Below are 10,958 nucleotides of genomic sequence, written 5' to 3' on the forward strand. Positions count from 1 at the left end.
AGCACTCAGACAAGTTGTCACAGCTGCCAAAAAGTCCATGACTTCTGGTGGTGATCCAATCAAAACAGCATTGAAGGGTGCTCGTCAGGCAGTTAAAAAATCTGGTGGGAAAAAAAATATCAGGCTGCCTCGAATTTTACCAGTTCCATCTAAAGTTGGTGGTATACTACCATTTTTAATACCACTTTTTGCCGGCTTGAGTGCAACAGGAGCTTTAGCTGGAGGCGCTGCTGGTATAGCAAAAGCTGTAAATGATGCGAGTGCTGCTAAAAATCGATTGAATGAGAGCAAACGTCATAATTTGCAAATGGAACAAATATCAATGGGTAAAGGCTTATACTTGAAGCCTTACAGGCGTGGTATGGGCTTATACTTGAGACCATATCCAGTAGGCAGAGGATGCAAGTCAAAAAACAAGTAGAGCTACCACATCGAGCACTCACAAACATCGACTTAATAAAGTACGCTAAAGTTCTAAAAATTCCAAACTTTCGTGGTGTTTTTATGAGAAACGATTTACCTGAAACTGGACCGAGAAAAAATGAATCAGCTATTATTAATCTTGATGATAAACATGGACCTGGTACTCATTGGGTTGCATACAAGAAAAATAATGATAAAGTTATTTATTTTGACAGTTTTGGTAATTTACAACCACCGCAAGATCTTATGGAGTATCTCGATGTTGGTAGCGTGAAATATAATCACAAAAGATATCAGGATTTTGATACAATTGTATACGGACATTTGTGTCTCAAATTTCTTACTGGACAACTATAAATTGATGTGACTTTGTTTACAACACATCAGTCATGACTGAGTCATACACATTAACACTGACAGGATCTTCATCCGAGTTGGAGGCTAACTATTTCCCTCCAATTGAATTATCACCAGCTACAAATTATGTTCTAGGACTTGTAGAGTTATTAACATTTAATTCAATACCCAATATTGATGTGAGTGCTAATAAATTCTATGTCTCTTATCCTGTGGATAATATTGATATTGAAAAAATTGATACAAATAATGTTGATAATAATGTTGATGAGAAAAAAATAGTCAAGAAAAAAAGAGCTAAGAGAAATGCTGCAATAATTACAAAGTTTGATGACAATATCTCAGTGACGGAAAAGAATATAGAAGCTGAAAAATATGAAACTATTGAAGAGAGAGTCTTGACGATACCAACAGGAAGTTACGAGATAACTGACATTGAAAAATATATTCAAAAGAAATTACGAAGACTCAGCATCAGCATCAGAGCCAATAATAATGAATTGAGAAGTGAAATTAAATGCGATCAATTTATAAATTTTACACCTCAAGATTCTATTGGTCGGCTATTGGGATTTACAAATCGGAAGCTGATGCCACATAAAACTCACTCATCAGATTTACCAGTGAAGATATTAAAACTCAATGCTCTGAGAGTTGAGTGTAACATCACGTCTGGTGCTTACATAAATGAACACAAAGTTCACACTATTCATGAATTTTTCCCAAGTGTACCACCAGGATATAAGATTGTTGAATTGCCATCACACGTCATTTATCTACCGATCGCCGTACAAGCAATACAAAATCTCAGACTGAGAATTGTAGATCAAGACGGAAAACTGGCTAATTTCAGAGGTGAAACGATAACTATAAGACTGCATATAAAGTCTATAAAATAATGGGTATCGTGTATGAGACAAAAAGTGGTGCTGGGTATAAAAAGACAGCAACATGGTCAAGCAACACCAGTCACCGAGTACCTCACAAAGTGTTAACACATCAGAACACTCAGTTTCTACAGAGCCTAGGACTAAAATTACGTGGAAAATTAAGAAAATAAAAATTTATTTTTGCTGTTTAACGTGTACACGACCATGGCAGCGGAAATCTTAAATATCCAACGACAAATCATTTTTGATGAGTCAATTGCGCACTATGAAGCACATGCTCATCTCCCGTATTCTTCATCAACATTCAACAACAGCGATGAAATAAGAATTGCAGTTCAACATCAAGATTTGTGTCTACTTCCAAGTAAAAGTACATTACATGTGTATGGAAAATTTACAAAGTCCGATGGTACAGCTGTGAGTGCAACGACTCACATGGTCAACATGACAGTTTGTCATATGTTTGAAGAAATACGTTACGAACTCAATGGTGTTGAGATTGATCGTAGCAAAAATGTTGGTATCACAAGTCTCATGAAAGGATACACATCACTAAGTCCTGCTCAAGAAAATATGCTTGAAAATTCAGGCTGGATTATGGAAGAAGCTGTAAACAAATTACACAATGACAATGGTTTCTTTGATATATCTATACCATTGAGTCTCCTGCTTGGTTTTGCTGAAGATTACCATAAAATTGTCATCAATGCAAGACATGAATTAATTTTGATAAGATCAAATTCTGATTTGAATGCATACATTGTGGCCACACCTGCTGCTGGAGCTCATGCTGAAGCTGTTAAAATTACACTGCAAAAAATCGAGTGGATTGTACCATATGTGACTATGGCTGATAAACAAAAAATTGAAGCTTTGAATTATATTACAAGTGATCCAGCTATCTCAATCAGTTTCCGTGCTTGGGAGCTGTACGAGTATCCTCTATTACCAAATACTTCGAAGCACATATGGGCAGTCAAAACTTCTACGCAGCTCGAGAAACCACGTTTTGTCATTCTTGGATTTCAAACAGCAAGAAAAAATGACGCAACTAAAAATGCCAGCGTGTTTGATCACTGCAACATCAGAGATATAAAATTATTTTTAAACTCTCAGAGTTATCCTTATGGGAATTTAAACCTCAACATTGCAAACAATCAATATGCTCTGTTGTACGACATGTATATAAATTTCCAAATTTCATACTACAACAAAGAACCTGAGCCACTGCTGACAAAGAAAAAATTTTTGGAACAAGCACCACTGTATGTTATCGATTGCTCGAAACAAAACGAATCAATTAAATCTGGACCAGTGGACATTCGCCTAGAATTTGAATCTGCAAATCAATTTCCTGCGCAGACATCAGCTTATTGCCTCATTATCAGGGCCCGAGACTTTGTGCTATAAGGTTAGCTTCAAATTCTTCTCGGTAAAATGACCAATAATTGTTGAATATGTGAGCAAGTTCACTGTATTTACTAAACTATACTACATGTGTTGGTATGCGGAACGCGGAATTGGAAATTCGATTCCTGAATTTAGCCTGCTAACCATTCCGTGGTTTGTGGAATAGAAGTGTTGTTTACTAATATTAAGGGTAGAGATAGAAGATAGTATATATGCGATTAGGGCCAGTTTTTTAAACCGGGTTAATTTTTAATCTGGGTTGACGTTATTATTGCTGGTATATCTATATTATCAATGTATAGAAGTATGCTAGCAATGTTAATTAAAACCTGAATTAAAATAAACTCGGTTTAAAAAACTGGCCCTTACTAAAAGACTAAATCGTACTAAGTTCACTTAGGACTCAGTTCGGCCAAACATGCCCGTAGATTGTAAAAAATATTGTTGATTTAGATTTTTAGGTGGATGGATTTTTAGCCAGATGAGAATTTTTTTAAAACATAATTTCCAAAACATATTTTCCTACGTTTTTCCCTTATTGTAAAAAAGTTAAGAAATCGCTAATTTAGGTGCTTTAAAATAGAAGCAAAAAATTGGAGTAAGTATAGGTTTTCAGAGTAAGGTTTTAAAAATGTTCTCACCTCGCATAAAATTTTTCCACATAAAGTGCTTTATCCACTATATTTGTTACTATTAAAATCATAAACGTTAAAATAAAGTTTAACGTAGGGCCAGTTTTTCAAACCGAGTTTATTTTTAATCCTAGTTTAAATTGATATTGCTGGTATATCTACATGCTATTAGGGCCAGTTTTTCAAACCGAGTTTATTTTTATCCGGGTTTTAATTAATATTGCTAGTATATCTATATATTAATAATATATAGATATACCAGCAATGATAATCAAAAACCAGATAAAAATAAACTCGGTTTGAAAAACTGGCCCTTAATGTAGATATTCTACCAATATTAATTGAAATCCGGATAAAAATAAACTCGGTTTGAAAAACTGGCCTTTAAAATTTTAATTTGTATTGAATTAATTTAATTTATTTTTTTATTCAGAACTTTGGCATGTCAAACTTTTTCAAATTTTTTTACAATAAATTTTATTTACGTGGAAACGTATTGAGTTTTCATTTATTGAGGTTAAAAACAAAAACTAATAATTAAATACATTCCAATTTTAATTAAAATCTTTTTTTTTTCAATTAAATTCATTTTACTTTTTGATATTACTAGAATTGACCTATCAAATTAATGTAAATTATCAATTACAAATATAAATATCCAATGAAAATTATGTCTTTAATTAAATTCACACCTTTTCTCAATTTTTAATTGAAAATCAGTTTGAACAAAAACATAATTAATAATTACTGGGTTCATGACTAGTATTTTAGATCATTTTTTAAAAACTTAAACTCAGATTAATAATGATATGAATTAAATACGATGAATAAATTTTCATCATGTGAAGAATTAAGCGATTTTATAATTTACAGTTTGATTTTTGAGAGCTTACATTATAATAAAAACGTGATAAAAATAGTAGAATTTACAAAAATTTTTGTTCAAACTTTTTGTTTAAAGCATTTCATTCTCCCAGCAAACGAAATTGCATTCAGTTTTCTATCCGATTCAATCCTGTTTTTGGAATGGCCGTCTTGTCAATCCGAATCAATGCTATTCAATGCGACACGTTGATATAGGCTGAGTAGGAAATATTTTTTACCGATTAACCCAAAATTCTAGATTACCGATAGCCGAAATGTAAAAATTTCAATACGATTATCATATGACTCAAAAATAATTTAGAGAAAAAAAATTATGGTAATACAGAGTGTAAATGGAAAACATCTAGTGAAATTATAGCTTTTGCAATCATTTTAATGATATCAAATTTGTTTAGTAAAATGATTCACTAAGCACGAAAAATTGAATGACTGTGAAAGTAATTAAGTTTAAAGGCATGCATTTATTTATTTAAAAAAAACAAGCTATTAAACTTTGTTAAAATATAAATATTAAGGGGGATAGCCACAGTGAGGATCAAAAAAATAGGTGATTTTTGGGAATTTTTATGACTGGAATAATAAAGAAATTTGGGAATCGGGTTTTTTTTTTTGTTTTATAATGTATACATTGAAGATAATTCTCCTAAATTTTCATCAAAAAATATTATGTTGTAACAAAGTTATAAGCATTTTTTTGGAGCAGCAAAAAAATTTTCCTCACCACGGTGTCATCTCTAACTCAAAAACGGATTATCAGAAACAAAAAAAACAAACGGCGTTGTAATCTGTATGCATGTGGTTATCGTTCCACGTAGGGGATTTTGAAAATTTGGATTTGAAAAAAAATGGCGACATATTAAAAATTTTTTCGCATTTTTTTGGATTCAAACAGCCCTAAAAAATCTTAAAAATCGAAATTTTCAAAATCCCCTACGTACAACGTTAGCTACTGAATAGACGAATACGGCAAAAAAAAGTTGCGAATTGGTTCATATTTATGCAAATTACAGATACCACCAGTTCAAAAAAAATAGTTTCGAGAAAAACGCGTTTAAAGTTTTTAGTCGATGCAACGGTCAGTTTACGCGCTGTCACAAAAATGACTATAACTTGGAAAATATTCGGAATTTTCATATAAAACTCTAGATACATATTTTTGAACATATACATTTTGATTTGATAAAAAAAAAAAAATTTTTTTTTTGAAATTTCACAGTGGCTATCCCCCTTAAAAATGTCAGATAGACAAATAGTCTAGTCGAGAAGTGAGTTTTCTGCGAAAAATCGTTTAGACACTCTTAAAAATATGGCGGTTGGTGCATTGGATTCAGAATTGAATTCTGGGAAATGGGTATTCATCAATTTATCCTTTGTACAGACTTTTTAGGATGTTCACCAATTTAGCACTCAACCCAAGCTTAATTAACTTGACCCAGAGCATATCATGCGGTACGGAATCGAATGGAAGTGTCGCACAAGAGTCGCAATAATGTCGCACGTGTCACAAAAATGTCTTACCAATGTCACCCAAGTGTCGCACAAATGTTGCAAAAGTGTAGTGCAAATGTCACACAAGTGTCGCATAGATGTAGCAGAAGTGTTGCACAAGTGCCGCGCAAGTGTCGCATAGATGTCGCGCAAATGTCGCACAAGTGTCGCACAAATGTCGCACAAGTGTCACACAAGTGTCGCAGAAGTGTAGCACAAGTGTCGCATAGATGTCGCACAAGTGTCGTGCAAATGTTGCTATAGTGTCGCACAAATGTCGAGCAAGTGTCGCAAAAGTGTCGTGAAAGTGTCACATAAATGCCGAACAAATGTCGCACAAGTTTCGCAGAAGTGTAGCACAAGTGTCGCATAGATGTCACACGAGTGTCACCTAAGTGTCGCACAAGTGTTGCGCAAGTGTCACGCAAATGTCGCGCAAGTGTCGCATAAGTGTCGTCAAAGTGTCGCACAAATGTCGAGCAAGTGTCGCGAAAGTGTCGAATGCCAAACAAATGTCGCACAAGTGTCGCAGAAGTGTAGCACAAGTGCCGAACAAATGTCACACAAGTGTCGCACAAATGTCCCACAAGAGTCACATAGATGTCGCAAAAATGTCGCACACGTGTCGCGGAAGTGTCGCACAGTTGTCGCACAAGTGTCGCAGAAGTGTTGCACAAGTGGCGCGTAAGTGTCGCACAAGTGCCGCGCAAGTGTCGCACTAGTGTCGCACAAATGTCGAGCAAGTGTCGCATAGATGTCGCACAAGTGTCGCATAGATGTCGCACAAGTGTCGCATAGATGTCGCACAAATGTCGCATAAGTGTCGTACAAGTGTCGCAGAAGTGCCGCGCAAGTGTCGCACAAGTGTCGTGCAAATGTTGCTATAGTGTCGCACAAATGTCGAGTAAGTGTCGCATAAGTATCGCGAGAGTGTCACATAAATGCCGAACAAATGTCGCAAAAGTGTAGCACAAGTGTCGCATAGATGTCGCACGAGTGTCGCATAAGTGTCGAACAAGTGTCGTGCAAATGTTGCTATAGTGTCGCACAAGTGTCGCACAAGTGTTGCGCAAGTGTTACGCAAGTGTCGCACAGGTGTCGCGGACGTGTCGCACAAGTATCGCATAGATGTCGTACAAATGTTGCACAAGTGTCGCGCAAGTGTCGCATAAGTGTCGTCAAAGTGTCGCACAAGTCGCGTAGAAGTGTTGCACAAGTGTCACGTAAGTGTCACGCAAGTGTCGAGCAAGTGTCGCACAAATGTCGCATAAGTGTCGCAGAAGTGTCGCACAAATGCCGCATAGATGTCGTGCAAGTGTCACATAAGTATCGCGCAAGTGTTGCACAAATAACAAAATTTACAGTTAAAACGCCGATAACAATTTTATAGAAAATTTGATTCTCTACAAAAAAAGTTCTTGTGGCTCAAGTTATTCGTTCATGTGATATAGGGATTTTATTAATTTTGTAAATAAAATATATTTTTTTTAAAATTCGATCAAATGCTTTTTGATTTTAACTTTAAATGAGTGAATAATTTTCTTATTATTAAATCTATCAATGAAAATACGAAGCATTAAATTTCATAAACTTCGAAATAACTTTTTAAAAATATTTTATTTACAAAATTAATTAAATTCCTGTATAACGTGAACGAAAAACTTGAGCCACTTAACTAATAAAACCTTTTTTGTGGAGGATAAAATTTTTTAAAAAATCGTTGTCTGCATTTTTACTGTACATTCCGGTATTTAGTCAATATCAACTAAAAACAAATATTATCTTTAAGAAAATGCTTTTCAGAACCAATGCACAAAAAACAATTCGAGTCTAAGTAAAATTACCGAGGAAATATTAAAGAGTATCAAATTATCTACAAAATGCCGCAAACGGCGAGCCGATAACCTAAAATGCGGCTGACTTATAGAGAATTAAATCAGAATGTCTACAATAATATTTTCAAGTGGTGAAAAATAAGAAAATAGCCGTTTCAAGCAAATCACCCTAATTTCTATACATTTATAGAATAAAGATATACCAGCTATATTAATTTAAACCCAAATTAAAAATAAATGCGGTTTGAAAAATTAGCCTTAACGTGAACATTATTTGAACATATAGGATTTTAATAGGGAGAAATATAGTGGATTTAGCACCTTATGTGGACGAATTTTATGTGAGGTGAGAATATTTCGAAAACCTAATTCTGGAAACCTATACATACTCCATTTTTTCCTTCTATAATAAAGCTGTAAAGTTTAGAGATTTTTTAACTTTTTTACAATAAAGAAAAATTGTAGGAAAATATGTTTTGGAAATTATGTTTTAAAAAAATTCTCATCTGGCTAAAAATCCATCCACCTAAAAATATAAATCAACAATATTTTTTACAATCTACGGGCATGTTTGGCCGAACTGAGTCCTAAGTGAACTTAGTACGATTTAGTCTTTTAGTAAGGGCCAGTTTTTTAAACCGAGTTTATTTTAATTCAGGTTTTAATTAACATTGCTAGCATACTTCTATACATTGATAATATAGATATACCAGCAATAATAATGTCAACCCAGATTAAAAATTAACCCGGTTTAAAAAACTGGCCCTAATCGCATATATACTATCTTCTATCTCTACCCTTAATATTATTAAACAACACTTCTATTCCACAAACCACGGAATGGTTAGCAGGCTAAATTCAGGAATCGAATTTCCAATTCCGCGTTCCGCATTCCAACACATGTAGTATAGTTTAGTAAATACAGTGAACTTGCTCACATATTTAACAATTATTGGTCATTTTACCGAGAAGAATTTAAAGCTAACCTTATAGCACAAAGTCTCGGGCCCTGCTCATTATACATGATCGCATAGTCGAGTATAATCCCATAAGCAGTATCGTACGAAAACTAATATGAAGACTATTCATTTTTAATCCAACGCCAACCATACATTATATGTATGTATGGAGATTTTGCACATGAACAAGCAAGAAGAAGCGAATGGGAACAAGCAGCAAGAGATCAAGAACGATTTAAACAAAGAATTAATAAATTAAATATAATTATTGAACCTGTATTAATTAAAAAACTTACATGTATAAATAAATAAACTTTTCTATATTGACATATATTGTTTTTATCATTTTTAACCTAAAATATACATTTAAGTCTTACATAACCTTAAATATTTTACATAACCTCAAATACATATGAAACTATAGTATTTTTTTTTCTTAACATTAAATATTTTACATAACCTCAAATACATACGAAACTGTAGTATTTTTTTTCTTAACCTAAAATATACATTTAAGTCTCACATAACCTTAAATATTTTTTTATTTCACATAACCTCAAATACATAATAAACTATAGATATTTTTCTTAACCTAAAAATATACATTTTGGTCTTACATAACCTCAAATACATAATAAACTATAGATATTTTTCTTAACCTAAAAATATACATTTTTTCAGTCTTACATAACCTCAAATACATAATAAACTATAGATATTTTTCTTAACCTAAAAAGTACAATTGCAGCAATCTTTTCTGAATGGATATGCAAGGCTATCAGGGATATCATCATAGAAAAGAGAATGATCTCGACACCTTTGATATCCAATCAATTTTTCATTATTTTGTAATCGTTCCGGTAGTTTGTGCCAAGCGAAATCGATTTGTTGGGTTGCATTTTCAATGATAAATGCAACATCAAGACATGCGATATCTTGATTATCCATACACAGTAAGTTCCCCAACTGATTGAAGATCTGAACCGACTTTTCATAGGTTGGTTGGTTTCCATAACAAGTCCAAAACCACTTCTTGAAAAATTGAACATTTTGATAAGCACATGAAGAATAAAACTTTTTCTTATGATGAACATGGTATGGACAGCGATGTTTTGGAAAATCATATGCATCAAATAGAGAAAAATGTCTTAGTTTTTCCATATCAATTATAGGTACAACAGAGTCAATTAGATCATCAAGCCATTTTTTCTTTCGTTCACCTTGAACGTAAAAGTAACGTGCATTTTTCACCAAAATATCTAGATTTTCTTTCAATGATTCATATGGTTGCACACCAGATGTCCATGAAATTGAATGTTGAAGTCCACAATGATCAACACTTTTTTGCATTACTGCAACATCAATCTGATCTAAAGGTGGCTCGAATAACCAATGTTCACATTGCACACGTTTATATGGATTGACGTTAACACAAATATCACTAGCACAAAGTTCTTTTATCACAAATCTGCCATCAGGCATCTTAAAACCCACAAAATCAATTATTAATTCCATTATTGCGGTTTGTTAGCTTTAAACAATGACTTAGTTAATAAGAATGTGATTTTATGACACGCTTCTTCGTAATCTTTGCGATCATTAAAGTTCAATAATAATTCTTTCCAATGAGACAGTTGTAAGTTGATTTCTTTTCTTCGGATAGCCAATCCTTTGTTTTTTTCCTCATTCGCGTTTCTATAATAATAGGAATCTGGGATAGCGTCGTTGTCGTTGTCACCGTAGTCATCAAAAATATCACTTTCGCTGCTTATATCCTCAAACTCGATTTGGGCATCGTGGGTACACTCATCAGTGCGTATATGAAGTCCGTAAAAATTAACAATTAAATATTCATAGTCAAGTTATTAAAAAAAATAAAAATTTTGAAATAATAATTCTTACATACTTTGAACCGTGAGGACCCATTTTTTATGATTTCCTAAGTATACGTAATTGTAGTTTTTCTGTTTTTTCACTAATTTCAAATAGGTTCTTCGCTAACTTTCTTTTTTCAGCACAGCCTGGACACGACACTTCTCGCGCACTTTCAATAATTTCAATATTTTTGGCAAATGCAAT

At 33.4% G+C, this 10,958-nt stretch overlaps 1 protein-coding gene across 1 annotated transcript; it reads left to right on the plus strand.

Moving 5' to 3' along the window:
• Positions 1-1,874: 1,874 nt before the first annotated feature.
• On the plus strand, positions 1,875-3,080 carry LOC130673866 (uncharacterized). Its single transcript, XM_057479081.1, has one exon. It carries the CDS (start codon positions 1,875-1,877, stop codon positions 3,078-3,080), a length of 1,206 nt encoding a protein of 401 aa, XP_057335064.1.
• The last annotated feature ends 7,878 nt before the right edge of the window (positions 3,081-10,958 follow it).

This window comes from Microplitis mediator, chromosome 8, assembly GCF_029852145.1.
Source record: "Microplitis mediator isolate UGA2020A chromosome 8, iyMicMedi2.1, whole genome shotgun sequence".
NCBI classification, from domain to species: domain Eukaryota; kingdom Metazoa; phylum Arthropoda; class Insecta; order Hymenoptera; family Braconidae; genus Microplitis; species Microplitis mediator.